General features: G+C 40.6%; 1 protein-coding gene across 2 annotated transcripts in view; it reads right to left on the reverse strand.

The window, feature by feature from the left end:
• The window catches only part of STAT6 (signal transducer and activator of transcription 6), a 61,732-nt gene that overhangs the window by 30,514 nt on the left and 12,953 nt on the right, over window positions 1-18,265 (reverse strand). For both annotated transcript variants that reach the window (XM_007430701.4, XM_007430700.4), the window contains exons 2-7: window positions 11,329-11,459; window positions 9,628-9,769; window positions 8,058-8,141; window positions 7,475-7,613; window positions 4,525-4,586; window positions 744-901 (exon numbers count right to left, since the gene is read on the reverse strand). In XM_007430701.4, the coding sequence (XP_007430763.1) occupies window positions 744-901; window positions 4,525-4,586; window positions 7,475-7,613; window positions 8,058-8,141; window positions 9,628-9,769; window positions 11,329-11,459 (716 nt within the window). The remainder of the gene's footprint in view (window positions 1-743; window positions 902-4,524; window positions 4,587-7,474; window positions 7,614-8,057; window positions 8,142-9,627; window positions 9,770-11,328; window positions 11,460-18,265) is intronic.

An 18,265-nucleotide genomic window follows, 5' to 3' on the forward strand; every position in this document is an offset into this window, starting at 1 on the left:
ATGGCCTGTAAAGCACTTCCGGCTGTCGTAAAACGTTGCGCCACACACCCCCCACAGTCACATGGCCACATTTTGGCTGCTTGGCAACCAGCTCGCATTCACAATTGGTTGCCAAGCTCCTTGTGATCATGTGAACCCCATTTGCAATCTTCTCTACCAGCTTCCCCAGAAAGTCAGTGCAGGGAAGTTTGAAAGCAGAGGGGATGGAGGGAAATCTCTTGGCGGCGTGCAGGAACGGAAATCGGATCCTGAAGATTTGAGTTCCGTTCCTCCAGTACCACAAAGGATTTCCCCTCCATCCATGGAGGAGAGGGCAAACTCTTTGGCAGGCTTTAGGAACTTTGAGAGAGAAAGGGCTGCCTGCCGGGAGGATTTCAGCTCTGCACGGCAGGCAGCTCTTTCGCTCCATCCACTTAATGACCCAGGAGATCGCTTAACGATCACAACCAGGAGTGCCTGGATTTTGGTTGTTGAGTGAAGCAGTCACATGGGCATCTCACTTAACGACTGCTTCACTCAACAATTGAGATGTTGGTCCCAATTGTGGTCGTTAGGCGAGGACTACCTGTATTAACCACAGACATCTATCAGACAAAGTGGACCCATGAGAGACAGTGTCATGCCAATTTTGCATTCAGCTACTTTTTTAAGCAGTTTCAAAAAGTTGGGCTGCTAAACCTCAGAATGATCACATACAGTATCATATCTGAGAAAATGCAATGTATTCTTTCTGCAAAACTCACCTCATCTGCAGTGGGGACAAGTCCTCGTCAAATGGACTTCCATTCCCAGCCCATTGCTGCTGTCTCTTCCAAATCAGAAGTCTCACCAGGACATTCTTCTTGGCCTCTTCTAACTCACTGTCTATCTTCATGAACAGTCTTTGAAGGCTTTGAAGAGACTAAGAGAAGCAATACATGGGTAAATCAGAGTCACTTGTGAGGTGGGTGGCTATATAAATTGGATAAATAAATAAAGATGAAGAAAATGACATGCATTGTCTAGTATCAGTCAGATATGCAGTGGAGAACTCTGTAAGGGCATGTATGTTGTGTGACTGCTAGGAAGAGTCATAGACAACCCACATGTAGGATCTGACCCAACATGTCAACTTTCATTTAGAGCTTGGAAGAGCAACTTTTTACACTGAAGGGTCTGGGGCACCCCAGACATTTTTCCCTTGCTCAACATTCAACTAGGCATGGAAAAAATACTAACAGGATGTTGTTAGCAGTGTACAGGTAGGATGTTTACTTGCCCAGCCCCAGGAATCTTCATGTAGCCCAAATTACTATTTCCTCATTACTTCTTAGTGGGGCTGAAATCAATGGGTTGATGGGGAGTGGAACTGAATGGAAGAAAATGAATGGGTGGGTATGTGGGTGTGCAAGAGAGAGAATGAATAAATACATGAGGGAGGGGGGAAAAGAGACAGGGAGAGAGGGGAAAAATCAGGAATAAAGGACAAAGGACATTCCCATCCCCTCTTGACTTTGGCTTTATCTACTGTAAAAAGCATATATCCTTTGACAAACTGACTTTCCCAAGTGGGATTATGGCTGACGTCTAAACATTGCTCATTCTTGATTTAGAAAATGTAGGTTTTAGCCCGGTTGCTTGGGAGGAGGAGCTGATGAAGCTGAACTCAAAAGATACAAGCAACACTGCCATTACAAATCAGGGGCAGTCACAGGCTTCTTTAAGGCTTTACCTGGCTTGGTTTATGCTCTGAGTTACCAAACAAAAGTGCTTTTGGAGAGGGACATTTTTTTGCACTCTGGATTGCACTTCTGTTGCAGGACAATTTCATTCACAATATTTCAGGCCACTGTTTAGTATTTCTGATTATATGCAATTCTGCCCCACAGAGCAGGGTTCCTCAACCTTGGCAACTTTAAGACGGGTGGACTTCAACTCCCAGAATTCCCCAGCCAACCTTAAGTCCACCCATCTTAAAGTTGCCAAGGTTGAGGAACCCTGCCATAGAGGATCTCTTTATCCTTCTTGCTTTGGTTGAATAGTTAGACAGCTGCAAGAGAATCGTAGGTAATCACTGGACTGCTTTTGTGACCCGTTACAATACCAATACAATTTTGGTATCATTTTTTGTATATCAAATGTTTTTATCCTTGCCAACCTGTTTGATTCATTTTCCATGGGATTGCTTCTGCTCTAATCTACAGGAGCGCTTGTATCTTTTAAAACTTGACAGAGCAAAGCTGAATTTTCTTTTTCTTTAAAGGATATACATTCCTTGTCCCAAGCATTACATGGCCCAGTTTTGACAACCTCTGTTGGTATTTAAAAATGGATTAATAATCAGGATGTACATCACTTTTCTGGAGCTTTATTCAAATGGGAGAAATGATGTGGCTCTCAGAAATGAAGTGGAATTCCTCCTACAGTGATGAGAATTGTGACCTTCTCAATGCTCCTTAAGCAATTTGGAGTTTAAGGGAGCTGCAGAAAGACAGCGTTTCTGCAGCAAGAAGCAAAATCTGCTTTGGATGCCTTTCCAAATACCATCCTAGATCAAAGAAGATAGCAAGTTGAGTTGGCACTTTCAATAGCATCTCCAATTACTGAACAATCCATAGAAGACCAACTTGGTTATCTTTTGATGCCAGGTAACATTCCCTAAAGGCTTTTAAACCTCTGTATATTTAGACCATGTTGCCCTTAAGAAAGATTTTTTTTTCTTTGTGATATCTTCTTGGGAAGCCTGTTTTAGTCTTTCTACTGTTAATAATTCTTGCTTTGTTTTATTACACTTTTTGAGGCACTAGTTGTTGTCTTTTTACCTGGTTACCCTGAGAGCTATTAGTTCTAGAGCAAGTAAAACCTCCTAGAAATAAAAGGAATCAAAACGAATGCAAAATGAAGGGCACTCACTAGACTTATGCCAAAGGAAGTAATTAATTGCACAGTTAGTGTGTTTTTCTTAAATATGGAACTTGGAGTGTATTGGACCAGTTATTATTACCAAGGAAGGTAGAGTACTGCATACATACAGTCTCAATTCCTTGCTAGCCTGTCACAGGAGAAATAAAACAGAACACGAGGACGACATCCTCATTAGGGAAAATTGAGAAGATCTTCTGCTAACATAAGAGGTTATAGATGCCTTCTTTCAAAAGAGGAACAGAAGACAATTTTCCATTCCAGGAAATGTCTGCAGAAATATAGCTTTCCTCGAACTCTCTTCCCCTATTGATACGTCAACAGCTTCTAATAAATGTTTTATTGCCAGTGAAGACTAGAACCCCACTGGTTACCAAGGTTGAGAAACACTGGTCTAAAAGAACAATTAAACCACTTAAGCGAGCCTTCTAGTAAAAATGACTAAAAATAGCAGCTGCCTAATAAGATAACAAATAAGAAGAGCAATTGTCATTAAAAACTCAAACAAACTGGGTAGACTTTTAACCTAGGCTTGCTCTTTGATTATGAGAGCACTAAGCTAATATGATTCAAAAGAATGTTCCAATATGGGGACCTATCCTAGAGAAGGCCCTCAGTGAGGCTGGCATTAATTTTTGTGGGGTTCTAGTCTTCACTGGCAATAAAACATTTATTAGAAGCTGTTGACGTATCAATAGGGGAAGAGAGTTCGAGGAAAGCTATATTTCTGCAGACATTTCCTGGAATGGAAAATTGTCTTCTGTTCCTCTTTTGAAAGAAGGCATCTATAACCTCTTATGTTAGCAGAAGATCTTCTCAATTTTCCCTAATGAGGATGTCGTCCTCGTGTTCTGTTTTATTTCTCCTGTGACAGGCTAGCAAGGAATTGAGACTGTATGTATGCAGTACTCTACCTTCCTTGGTAATAATAACTGGTCCAATACACTCCAAGTTCCATATTTAAGAAAAACACACTAACTGTGCAATTAATTACTTCCTTTGGCATAAGTCTAGTGAGTGCCCTTCATTTTGCATTCGTTTTGATTCCTTTTATTTCTAGGAGGTTTTACTTGCTCTAGAACTAATAGCTCTCAGGGTAACCAGGTAAAAAGACAACAACTAGTGCCTCAAAAAGTGTAATAAAACAAAGCAAGAATTATTAACAGTAGAAAGACTAAAACAGGCTTCCCAAGAAGATATCACAAAGAAAAAAAAATCTTTCTTAAGGGCAACATGGTCTAAATATACAGAGGTTTAAAAGCCTTTAGGGAATGTTACCTGGCATCAAAAGATAACCAAGTTGGTCTTCTATGGATTGTTCAGTAATTGGAGATGCTATTGAAAGTGCCAACTCAACTTGCTATCTTCTTTGATCTAGGATGGTATTTGGAAATTCCCCATGCTGGCTGGGGAATTCTGGGAGTTGAAGTCCACACATTTTCAAGATGCCAAGGTTGAGAAACACTGTTTTAGACTGTTTAGAATTAGATATGGAAGTTTCCTTGAGGACTCAGAACTTGGATGGCAGAAAAAGAAGACAGAAAAAAATAATTTAAAAAATAAGACAGCAAATAAACTCAAGACTCCAGAATAAATTAACCCTTTGTAATGTTGGTGACTTACACTTGCTTGCAGGTTCTCTTGCATTGGAAATTGACAGTCCTGTGAGTTTTGCTGCAGAGGAGCTGAGGATCACAAATGCAGGGTTAACAACTATAGGATGCCTTCATGTACAAGTTAGTTATTGTACCCATTTTAGGTCATCATTTTCTCTTTCATTTATTGAGAGTTGGTTACAAAATTCCCCATTTATAGAACTGAATAAGTAGAAAAACAATACTCAGTGGATTTCCTCTGTGACCAGTCTCCTCTGATAAACTTTAATATAGACTATCCCACCATTTTGCTAGTGGAAGGAGTTATGATCTGATTAAATGAAATTGACTCGTGTCTATATTTTCAAGATAAAAATCATCATAAAATAACCCTTGAAAATTGTATATCCCCCAAAGTATATTTTTGAATGGGTTACAAGGTTTAAAACTTTATATTTTAGAGGTAGTTAAATTAAAAACAATAGTTTATTTCAGTAAATTATCTTTAAAATATTTCCATCACTGTCATTTACATTAAAAAGAGAAACAATGACATTTATGCTAAAAAAAAACCCATATATTTTAGGGAAATGTGAACACGTATTATAAAAATAGCAAATGACAGAGAGATACAAGTAGTCCTCGTTTAGCAACTGCCTCATTTAGCAACCATTCACAGTTACGAAGGTGATGAAAAAAATAACATTACGACCAATCCTCATATTTACAACCTTCACAGTCTGTAAAGCAAAGGAAAGCTGAAGTAAGTTCTTAAGCACAGTTGCAGTTTCACTTAATGACCACTACCATAACGACCAAGTTGCTGGTCCCAACCCTGGTCGCTAAACGAGGAATATCCGCACACATTTTTATCCCAATGGATGTTTTAAAATAATCATTTAAAAAAGTAAGACTGATTGGAATGTTGCCTTTTAAGGGTATGCAGTGATCTAGGTCAAATGACAAAATGCAATTCAGAGAACCCTTTAAAATAGCTGTATCTTTTTCTGGACTTGCAAGGCTGTTGCCTGGAGTTGATGTGCAATCCTGGGAAAAGGCTTGCTTAGCATAATGTGTTCCTGACAAATGCTATGCACATGCCCAGGTACACCAAGTCACATTTGGCCCTTCATGTCCAGATCTCTGCATGGGTTGATTGCTTTTGTAAATGCTGATAATAAAATGGATCAGATCTGTACTAATATATTGATGCTTGTTATCTTCTGCCTGCTATTGAATGGGTAGGGAAGTGCTTCATTTATTTGTCTCTGGACAAGCCGGGAGAAAATGGGAAGGCACCTGCCCCTTCTGTTTGCTTAATAATAATAACAGTTTACCATTATTAATGACATGCCTTTACCAAGGTATGGTAAGAAAACAAAAAATGAAAAAAAACCACAGTAATTACAAATCAATCCAAACATTAGCTGGCTTAGGAGTGTATTTACATTCATAATTTGAAGCAGATGTTAATGTAAAACTGACAGGTTAATAAGAACAAGGTGGAATAACCATACCCTACACTCACCCATTAATCAAATAAAAAGGCCTTTAAATCCCTTTGAAAAAGCCATAACATTTCTATAGAGAGGAAGGGAGCTATTTCAGGGTCACAAGTCTAGACCCCTAAAGCCCCAGAACTTGGAAACAGCAACCCTGGATGAAGGGATTGAAAAAAAAGGCCCTGTTTAGAGGAGCATAAAAAAGAAACAGGATTATGGGAAGAAATAAGAGGAATCAGATCTTGGAAAGCACCAGGATTTTAAACTGAGTTCTGGCTCAGATAGGGACCTAGTGAAGAGTCCTGTGCTATACTGAAACATGGGAATAACATGGAAGGTCCACAGCAGCTCCAGTGGCACTGTTCTGGACCAGAGATAGGGCTCAAAGGCACATCCCCCATTCCTAATTCCATGTCCTATACAGTAAGCAAAGTGACTACATTGCTGCCATCAGGGTGTCACTGTAACATCCCTTGTTATCTCTTCTGACTTCTTTTCCTGCTTGCCAAAGTCTTTTCCTCGTTCGCTAAGTCTTCAACTCTTGTCCCAGAAGATTAGACATCTAGGAGCTATGTGAGGGTTACTGTGTTATATGTGATGCCTCTTCCCTTCTCACTATGCTCCAGTGTTCTGGAACAGTCATTGCAAACAGGAATTAGGAGACTAAAAAACCCAGCCTCACGCACACCAAGTAACTCAACGGATGTTGTCATGTCAGTGTACAGGTGATGGTGCAGGGAGCTATCCTAAAGGCATGTTCCCATCAACCTGGCCTCTCCATGTCTGAGGGATGTCACCACCACCAGTCACCACTCAGTGCATATCTGCAGTGTCTCTTTGAAGCCAGGACATGGATTTGCCACTTCTGAATTTTCTCAGTTGTGTTTTCCTCCACTCGTGGATTGAAGAGGTAGAGGATATGGCCATTTCTGCAGCAGCACATCTCTCCTTCCCAGCCTTGCTGATTTGCCCAGAAGCTCTTTGCTTCTAAAATGTAATTTGGACAGAGCCAATCAGTGCTCTGCTATGGAAAAAAAAAGTGTATGTGCATACTTGTGTGCATAAGAAAGAATACCTTTCAATTTTAAAAATATTTCTTTTAAGGAGGGATATTTATGCAGCTTACATTGATATTTTCTTCACTAGGTCAACTCTGAAAACTCAAATTGCTTATTAATAGCGAGGATACTCTACCCCCGTTCTGCCTGCATATGTAATAATTAAAAGTGTCTCGTTTTTCAATATCTGTGGTTATACTGGTCACAATAAAATATGACAGGAGTTTGATCCACTAAAGTGGTTCATACCTAGGCTGTCCATATTTGGCTAGCATCAAATATGGACAGTTCTGCTGCCAAGATTCTTTGCAGTAGGTGCATCAAGCAAATAAGACTGGAAGGGACGTCTCTTTTTGTACATTATTTTCAATGTTTTCAGTGCCCAGACATCTTAAATGCTCTTTTTGTTTGTTCTCACCTCTGGTGTTGCCCTTCATCTGCTGTAAGCTTTCCTGGAGATTCCGAATCTCCTGAAGTCTGTATTGCAGCTTCTGTAGGCTGAATCTAAACTTCAGTTCTTCCCGTTGACGTTCAATTACAAGGGGAATGTGTTGATGCTGCAAGATGGAGAAATGAGACATGATTCTCCCTGCTAAGTTCCATTCAGGACAGAACTATTTCTTTCTGGTAATAAAGGTCAGAAGGAGACATCAGGCCAGAGATCCTATACACAGCGGAATGTCCCAGGTCAGCAGGCAAAGGATAGCAGGGAGGGGAAGAACCCAGCCAGCACATTCTTAGCATAGCTTGTATCTCTCATGCTGATATTACAAACAAAGGTAAGACAGTAGTAGTATTTGGCGGAGGTCATATCATGGAGGGCATGAGCAACCTGGGGATATCAAGGTCTGGAATGGGTCTTGCAACCGCTGGAAGTTGTGGGGGCTCCTTAGCAATAAACAGCTGCACTGCTTCCATTTTTAGCCAATATCCAGCAGATGGGATTTAAGAGTCAGGGCAGTTGTTTAGGTCTCAGAGAACAGATGTGGAAAATCTCTTACCTGCTGTTGAACTGCTGTTTGCTCTGCTTCTAAGATCCTTTTTATAACAGTCGCCAGCTGCAGTGGATCTTTCTGATATCTGCTCTATAATTATTAGGAAGATGGCATCCATTAATACTTGTCATCCATCTATCTACTTCTGGGAAAATCCACTATGTTGTTTTTCTCATAACAAGATCCCCTAGAATTGCCAAATAGGCTAACACATCACTTTCAGATTCTAGGAGGTAAAGCACCTCCCTATACCACTCAAGTGAGTCTAGATCATAAACAAATTGTGCAGAGAGGACTATTCTTAGGCCAATGCAGATTTTATTTGCTTACAAAAGGGATGGAGGCACCATGGTTTATTACTCCTAGGTAACATTCCATATTTTGAGTTGTTATGGAACATTCAGAACTGGGATCCTCCAGCCATTCTGGTACAATCCATCCAGTCATTCCAAGACTCTACCACATATACATACCAGGTTTACGTACTCATGTTTCTTGCATTGCAACTTCAGTTGAGGCCTGGCAGTTCTGAAATTTACCTGGGCGTTAGGATCTAGATACTTCCCTTTCTTAAAAAGCCCTACCCTAAGACTGCTGAAGGAAGACCAGGCCAAGACAGTCATTGAACATTACCAGAAGTAGGTTAGATTCCATTCTTGAACTCAAAGAGCCCCCTAGCAATCAATCATCATTGTTGGATAATTTCTGCATGTGGTCCTGGCTTCCTTCTGGTGTACTTTCAAGATTCTGTACAAACAGGAAACTTCTGTCTGCAAAAGCAAGTACCACTGCAGACCCAGGAATGAATCAAAATAGTATTTTGCTCGGGGCATTCTGTGCAGTCATGGCCACTGGCATGGCTGCCTAAAAAGTTGTTAATTCAGAACCATCAAGTTGAGATATGCCCCTATGGGAAACCAACAGGAAGCTTGCAATTTACTTTTTCTGATTTTTTTTTTTTTGGTGGAGGGGAGGAGATTTGTGGTTTGATGCAAATTGAGGGCACAGTCTGATGCACCCAGTTACAGGCCAATAGCTGAGCACTGGCTGACTGAGAATCAGATGTTAATTTCTCAAGCAGCAGCCTGCATGTTATGCTTGGCTGTTGATTCTCTGCTGCAGTTGTAGATTTACAAGGAAATAAACACGCCCATTCTCACCCTTTTTTCTGGTAAATGAAATAATCAGAACCACTATCCTAAGGCCTATTTTTTTTCTATGTTGAAAAAACTCAACTTAGTATGAGACAGTAAAGCACTCACTATCAGCAATCTTTGTAATCATTTGCCTCATCCCAGACAAGAAGACCTCTCTCTTCTTAATCTAGTGAAAGTGCTGCCTGAAATTTTTAGTTTAGTTTAGTTAAGCTAAGGTCCAGTGCCTCTTTTCTACCATGTTAAAAACAACAGTAGAAAGAGAACCCGGTCTCTTCTGCGGACCATAAACGAGAGTGGAAGTTAATGCAACAGAATTCAGCATTACGATGGATGACACAGAAAAAAAATCCGTGCATTGTGGCAGGACTGAAGATGATCCCTTCAGTGACATACCACACTCACGTTACAGCCTTCCATACCTCAATGTTAGCAACAAACTGAAGAATCTGAGCAGCAGAATTGCAATTCTTGTTGGCGAGATCTTGTATCTTCTCCACCATGGCAGACAGCAACCTTCCAGCCAGAAGAGTACAGAAAGAGTCTGATTTGTTGATGAATTCCCTGGGGAGAACATTGGGAGCAGGCAGGGAAATGGGACAGAAAGAATAGAATAAAGAAGTATAAAGTCCAGGGTACTACATCTGCACCCAAACCATCCACTTCTTCAAAATTCCTAAACTCAACTGGTTCAAATTGGGGAAGGATGGATGCACAGCGGCAAAGTCCTTGTGCAATTCTTCCTACCTTTATCTTTTAAAACTCCCACTCTGCCAGAATAGAGAAGCTGTTCCTTTAAAAAGATGGCCACTGAAAGAACGGATGGGAGTAAGAAGAGATCTGGAGGAAAGAAGTAGGAACAAGGAATAAGAAAAGGAAAAGAAGCTGAAAATCAAAGTTGAAGTCCTGAAAGAGATGGGCAGAGCAGTACCAGCAGAGAGAAGAGAAGAAACTTAATGATGGTGGTAGGCAGCAGTAGAAAGCAGAAAGGCATCAGCAACAGTCCACAGCACAGGTGGACAGGACAACAGCACAGAAACTAGAAGAGCAAGTGAAAAGGGCAGCAACAAGTCCAGCTTGGATAACAGCAGTCAGAAGTGGGCAGCACCAACAAGGAGCCTGAGAAGGGGCCAAACAAACCCAACTGAGGTGAGCCCAATGCACTGGTATCCCGGATGGAAGGCCCAAGGCTCCAACTATTGACTATGCTACACTGAAGCTTGGACTGCTGGCAGATAAGGCCCAGGGTAGTGGCAGCAACTAGACCAGGGGATTCCCTAAAGATACTCTAAAGAGGCTGGAGGGTGAAGAAACAGCCCAGGAAAAAGATATTTGCCAACACCTCAATTCTTCTACCCACCTGCAAACCCAAGCCCCAGTCCCAGTCCAAGTGCTGTAGCTCAGCACTCAAGTGACTCTGGATCCAGGCTCAGAGATGCTCTACATCCCAGATATCATGGAAAGATTTAACTAAGATAGTATTAGGACAGAGCTAAGATAAAAAGTCTAGATCCAATGGATAATGGGAAATAAGAGATAATGGGAAACAGTGTAAATGTTATAACTCTACATTAGAACAAAACTATAGATTTAAATGTTATGCAGGACAGAGAGGTAATAAAAGAAGCTCGAAGCTTGGATTTGAATGAAAACTTTGTAAACATTTTGATAATAGAAAGACCCTGTTCACAGAATAAATCATTTCCTGCCTGAGCCTGTGACTCTCCCCAACCTAACCTATCACACAAACCAAGAGAAGGGTAACAACACCATTCCCTTAAGCCCTATTCAGCATTGCCAATCTTCTTGGAGATCTGGTTTGAAGAAGAAGGAGACATATTACCCATCTTATTCTATTATCTTCATATTACCCATGGATTTATAAAAGAGACTGACCAAGATGATTTCTGAGTCAGAGCCTCGAATGTAATGATGATCTAGAGATGACATCCATAGTACAATTCTTTCCAAGGAGAGACTATTCCAAATTTATGAACTATCAATAAAATGATCTGGAAGTAGGACAAGCTATACACTCCTGCACATTAGGAACATGGGATAAAAACCATACATTACCAGAGATGATTAAGCCCACCAGTAATTACCTTTTTCTGCAGACTTACCATGGCTCAGTTTCCAGCCACTCCCCTAGGAGGCAACGTAGAGTATGAGGAAATTCTTCATACAAGCCATTGAACCGCTCTGGAGACATGGTGGAGACATAGCTCCACAGGGACGTATTGGTATTGGTCATCTAAAGTGGTAAAAGTCAACGTTCATTATTGCAATCCATCACACAGGAGATGTCATAGCATACAGTATTGATTAACATCTCATTTACTGTTTGAGGGGCCTCTTTCACTAATCCCAGTCCAAAACCAGTCCCAAAGCAAAATCAAAAACAGCCTTTCCTACCTCTCTAGATGCATTGTACTATAATTCCTATCATTTAAAGCATGGTCTATGAATCAGTAGAGCAGCAGCTTCAGAAAAGATGATCTATGCTTGTTCATATCAACTCCCCGACTGGCGCCATCCAACTGTGTTGGAATTCAATGACTTAATCCCTGCCGGCATAGCTCATAGAATATGCTTATACCGGTGCTAATTTCACCACGGATACCTTTTAAGAAACCCTAAGACACAAACAGAGTTTAACAGTTCTGATTCAGGAGGGAAGGAATATGGTAGAACAATCAAGCTAGGTTTTATAGTGAACTCAGGGTTAGGTATGGTACACTGAAGCTTCCTAGTAAGCAATCCAGCAGAATGAACTGAATATTTACAATAACAACAGAACTGACCTGGCTCTTCTCTCAGGCCTTTGGTGAGGGTGAATGAAGGCCCCATTGGATTGAGTGGGTCCCCTCCATTCCTCCCTCCCTCCCTGTCTCATTCGTGTCATCTTTGCCATCTTTTATTCTTTTATTTTTGTTTCTCACTGTATTTTTTAAAATGTTTTTACTTGTGAGCTGCCCAGAATCATCGAGAGTCAGGCAGCATACAAATTTAACAAATAAATAAATAACAGATTATTGCCTCTGACGATTAAGACAACTGTCCCACTTTATACCCTGGGTTTAATTTGGAGCCTTTTTCTTCCCACATTTTCCATGGCTTAATTGAAAACCCACTTTATGTTTCCCATAGTCAGTCCTAAATTGCAGTTGTCAATTTACATTCTCAACATTTTTATTCCGGAAAATTCTAGCTCCTATCATATCTCCAACAGGTATGAACCTTTTTTGCAAAGAATCCTTTAAAATATGAGATGTCATCTCTTTGCCATAAACCCAAACTCACATCCCTTCTCCATTTATTTTTTAATCTGACAAATCCCAACTGCCCCTTTGCCAACATTTCTCTCCCCAAACACAAATTCCTCCTCCTGTCTCTCTCTCACACTCACACATATGCACACACATGCAACAGGAAAAACAAAACAAAGAAAAAGAGGGAAAATAGTTCATAACAAGTGAAATATATTTATATTTTAAAATATCAGTTTCTGGGGGGGGTGTAATTCTATGTATATACACTAATTGCCATGGGCAAAGGAAAAGTATTGACGTTTTTCAAAAAATACTAATTTAGAAATCCATCTTAAGCAAAGTCTTTCCAACAGAAGGCATACTGAGTCCCAACTCCACACCAAAGTTTGCAATTATCTGGTGAAGAGTGCTTTCCTGGCCTGTAATGCTTGAATCCCTTTTGAGTAGACTGTCTTTTCCTCCAAGAAGCTCTTCTCTAGTTTAGAATGTAAAAACTAACACTTTGCACACTACAATTGCCATTGCTGTTTTTGGTTATTTACCTCTTATTTTTGGCCAAGGCCAAGATCCTAAAGTTTATTCACAGCTTTCTCTAAGTTCCAAAAGTGCATTTTAGAAAAAGGTTATAGAAACCAGCTATTACCAAAGGCCATTAGTTCCATAGTACATTAGGTCCTCTTGAAATAGAACAGCAGAGACAAACCCTGCCCTCCTTCCCCCTCAACAAAGGGAAGGAGAACGTTGGATTAAATTGATCCTCAATTTTTATTTAGTAGACTGGCTCTTCAAACTTTTACATTCAACATTTTTACTTCTATTATAAAAGTTCTCAGTGTCCTCTTATTAAGAAAAGCAAAGAACCTCAAAATTATAGATAAGAGACAAAGCAATATCATTTAGGGTTCTCCTTCTTTGAGGAAAGGAAAGATTATTGTAGGGCCTCCACTTTTTAATACCTTTCCTCTTACATTCCCTTCATCCTGCAATTTTGTGTTACTGAATTGCTGTTGCTTCTACTCAAAGCCAACACTTATCTAGTATTTAAAGCACAATGTAATGGAGTAGTTAATTTGGTGCTGCATCTACAATACCCAAAGACCTGATGTATAATACTGAGAACCAATTGGGCAGCGATTAGGATGTCATCTGCTAGAAAATTGTCTTCCTGAGTTTTAGGTCCGGCGGCAGCAGCTATGATGCCAAGGAGGTGCCATGATTGTTTATTTATTTAAATGATTTGTATACCTGCCTATCTCATAACAATGACTCTAGGTGGCACACGAATTAAAACCAAGTAATAAAATTCACAACAATTCAAATAACAATTGTCTGAGGTCAACAAAATTGTTCACAATTTACCAAAACACACACAAACACACAAGAAATGGATAAGGTTCTCTATAAGATTTGCTCTGCCTCCTGTGTGTTAGAGCCATGTTTCTCTTGGCTGCTTGCTATCTACTTTGAAGAAAGTGGTGGTGAGTCTTTGCTTGAAAAAAAATCACTCAAGGCAACTGTGCTTGACAACTTTAGTCTTGCCTCCAAACTTCCCTATACTGTAGGAAAGTATGATGGATTGGAGGAAGGCTGGAAAAATAACAAGAGGAATGATTAACACAAACCAGCAAGAGATAAGAGAAGGGTTTGTTGGTAGCTTATCTCATACATTTCAGCTCAGCACAGGCAGGAAAAAGCTTGGGAAGAAGAGATTAATGCGGTTTGAGGAGATTCTACCCTATGAACTACTTAACAAATGAGGGATAGAAGGTTTTTTTATCACAGTTTCTAGTTTTTGTACTTTACCCTGAATTCTAGCATTAAAAACACCATACAAAGAACCTTGTCAAGCATGATTCTGCCAATCTAGTCTGAACATCAAGAGAGGATCTTCTAAGAGTTTCATCCCATGTAAGGTGAAAGGAGTCTGGGCTAGAAGTCAAGGCTTTTTTGTTGTATCTCCTGCACACGCTACCCATGAAGGTATCCATAGCTTCAACCCTCCTTGTATTCTGAATAACTCTGAAAATCATTTTTTCTTCAATAAACCTTTGGCTCATAGTGTAATTGTGGGCAGCCATTTGATGTCATTGGGGCTGTTTAATGAGATTGGGGCTTAAATTTGTTTTTCTCTTGTTGTTCATGGCCCAGAGTCTTATGATTGAGTCAGCCAACCTCTTATCAAGTCTATTTATTCTGCAGATATATTGTTAGGACTTATGTACTGTGCCACCAGTTTTCAAACCACAAACAGCTGGATTCAACAACATTAATTCCAAGCAAATCAGCCTATGGCTTAGTTTATGGCATGAACTGAATCCCTGAATGCCAAACACTGAACTGCAGCCAATTTGTTTTATCTTTTCGGCATTTCTCTGAAGGGAAATGCTCTCCACCCATCCTTGAGTTGGCAGAAAGCTATGCTGCTGATTTCTATCCCGCCTCTAGTGCCACTGTTCCCATTTGCTGGTAGTCACCTGATTTTCCTGTAAGGCAGGGGTTCTGAAACTATGGGTTGGGACACAACAACTGGGGGCAAGTCACAATAAACAAATAATTTTAAAACCTGATCAAGCTTGCACGGGCCAAGTGGGAACATTGTCAAGACTCATTCTGGGCTCCATTTCCCATTTTGCCTATGCAAGCCCGCAAGAAGTTACAGTCCTCCAAAGTTTGAGAACCCCTGGTGATAGTCAGATTCAAATTTAATTATTAAAAGTAAAAGGTCTTTTTATTTCATGCCCACCCCTATCCCCAGTGAAATCATTAGTTCTATCCTTTTAGGGGGTTGGGGCCCTGCAAAGTTTGAGAACTGTTCTCTAAGGCAAAACTTTGAAGCTGTCCTCAGATGGTGTTAAAAGAAGGGGGGAAATACTACTATAATACCAGTATAGGCAAAAAAGACTAAAAAAATGTCTCATTCCCAGGCTGGGGATGAGATGCAGGCAAGGACATCCAGGAAAAAGGGTTTACCCAGCCAGTGCAGAAATGCATGCAAGGAAAAGCTTTATATCCAATTTCTTGTAGGGAACTGAGATACCTCAGGCAGAAGTACTCAGTGAACTCTGAGTTATCCAACGCTCCCAGCTGCATGTGCAAATTAGGCTTGTTGCATCCTCTTGCTTTCTTCTTAATTGCTCTTGATTCAGCTTCCTCTCATTTTCACAGTGCATCTGATGATTCATGGAATCCCAATACGTTTCGAGTCTCCTTTAAAATGGTGTGACTTCTTAAATATGTTAAGTACCATACATATGTACAGTATATTCTATTAAGCTCAATATTCCTCACGCTTCTTTTTTACACCTGGCACGGAGAAAGCATTAGTGGCATTGCTGGTTTCCAGCAAGCTAGCTCCAACCCTGAACTAGATCCCAAAGAGATTGCAAGTGCCTCAAAACAAAACTTGTTCATCTTGTTTCCATCATGCATCCATCTCCTAAATTATGTGCATCTGAGTCCAGCTCAAGCTAAAAAGCATTCAAACTGAGATTGCAGCTCTAGAAATCCAGGATAGATCTCCTGAAGTTCAACTATTGTGCTTCAACTACTCATAAGAAAAACAAGGTTCCTTCTCTATTTTTGCCTTTCCCAGCCTAGGGAACATGACATAATTGTCCAAACAGTAGAAGCAATGCTGCTAAGTTATAAACTGAATATTTAACAAATCTGTAGCAGCAAAAGGGGATACAGCTATGACAATTCTTATTCCAATTCTTCCTCCAATCCCATTTCCCACCCTTGCATCACACCTCCTGGAGAAAAAGGTCCTCAAGTTGTCCCATAGTAAAATCTGCTAACCTCTAATAGGTCCCACTAGCCATGCACAGTTTGGAGAGTGGAGGGTGGGGGAATCAGGCTTATCATATTTTAGCTAAACTTCTAGCAAGCCAGTGTGATGGACAACAAATGGGGACATGCAGTTGTTTGTATATGAAGCAAGGATACTCTCCAAGAATAATTAAAATGCAGTCAAATGAAATGGAACTGCCCTAGATTGTAGCCCTGCGGTATTTCCCTCTCTCTTCTCTCGTATTGTTTATTACTACAACAGTGAAAACAAATTAGGAAGGGAAAAGCAGAACAGCTGCATAGTGTCCTTTGACTGGTACGAAGCCATCTGCCTTGAATCCTGATACACTTGGAGTTAGGGGAAAGACAAACAAGGGTTCGGTTCTGTTGACTCAGGAAGTCAGAGTATGCAGTGTTGCTCACTCAAACAGACTTGCTGGGCTGTAAAAATACAGATGTTCAGTTCTTCAGTTGCATCAGGGAAATAAGGAAGCAAGCAAGCAAGACCTGTTTCTCTGTTGCTTATCTTTGTGCTTTGGTCACCGCACAACAGGAAAAGGATTTGTGTCCGACTGGAAAGAGAAGCCACAAACACTGCAGCCCTCCTGATGTAAACTTCCTCAGCTCTCTATTCCCATCTGAGCAACGTACTGAGCAAACCGTCCAGCTGTATTGTCTCTCTTCTGCCTTGTTTACACTGACCTTATGATCTTTGGTCCTCTGCAGACTAGGCTTTTAGCTCTAAGCCTGCAATGAGGAACGCGCACAGCTGAAAACAGCACGCAACATCCAAAGAGAAAGCCATATTTGTAAGCTGCCACACCCTGCACACTTCTTGTTCGCTGTGCATCTGAGAGTCCACCAAAGCCTACGCAACAACTAGTAATGATAACAATTTTATAATAATTTGTTAGGTTTGTAAGGTGACCAAATCAGAAAGACTCAAATTGGCGTACAGAGTTAAAAGGGTGATAAGAAATACCAATATGTTGAGGAAATATATGAAGAAGAAAATTTCAGCCACCCATCATTGGTCAAGTGGGATCGTAAATTGCCTTGGCTGCTAGTCCATATCAAAGGTCAGGTTTTAAAAGCTTTTAAGGGAAGCAGGATTGGGGCCGAACATACTTTAGGTGGAATGGCATTCCAGAGGGCAGGAGCAGTGACAGAAAAGGCACATCTCTGGGATTCTACAAGATGGCACCATTTAGTCAATGGGACCTGTGCCATGCTTTCCCTGTCTGATCTTATAGTATGGGCAGAGACAGTCCCCTACATTACCTGGCCTTTGGCTACTGGGGCTATCACAAGACTCTTGTGTTTACTAGTCTATCTGCTATGGAACGTTGTGGCAAAAATCCACCTTTGAAAGCAAACCCAGAGAGATGTCGCGCAATGGTAAGCAATGGTTGGTTAAACTGTCAGTTGCTGAAAAGGCTACCTACTCCACTAAACCATAAGCCAAACTGCATGGCTATTTTGACACAATACTCTACACCAAAAGCAAACTTCCCACGTTAGAGTTGTATTCTCCAAGTCAGGCAAAAGCCCTCCCTCCATCTTGGAACATCTGCAGGAGTTCAGCCTGATTTTGAAAAGGTAAGTGGGAACCTCATTAAGGCAAGGTGGGGCAGTTGATATAAACCGTAACTGAGGCCAGATCTGCACTGCAAAGACATTGCTGGAGATGAGTAAATTCCCCCAGCCTACCTACCTAGCTTCAGATTTTAGCTAAGGTTATTTCCCCCAAATCAGGGAAACAACTAATCTGAATTTGACAGTGTCCTATTGTAAGAATTCTTGTAAGATAATTGTAAGATAGTGTCCACACGTTTGTAAGTATAGTGATAATGTTTATCTTAGACACTATCTTACAGATATCTTGGACACTATCTTACAGATAATGTCCTCACTATTGTAAGAATCTTCACTTCCCAACCTTATTCCTAACCAACTCACAAGCCAGGACAAAAATAGTGTTTTGCTCATAGGAAGATGC

The sequence above is a fragment of the Python bivittatus genome, unplaced genomic scaffold (genome assembly GCF_059951505.1).
Source record: "Python bivittatus isolate LINGU-HERP-01145 unplaced genomic scaffold, Pbiv_v1 ctg000220_np1212, whole genome shotgun sequence".
In the NCBI taxonomy this organism is placed as follows: domain Eukaryota; kingdom Metazoa; phylum Chordata; class Lepidosauria; order Squamata; family Pythonidae; genus Python; species Python bivittatus.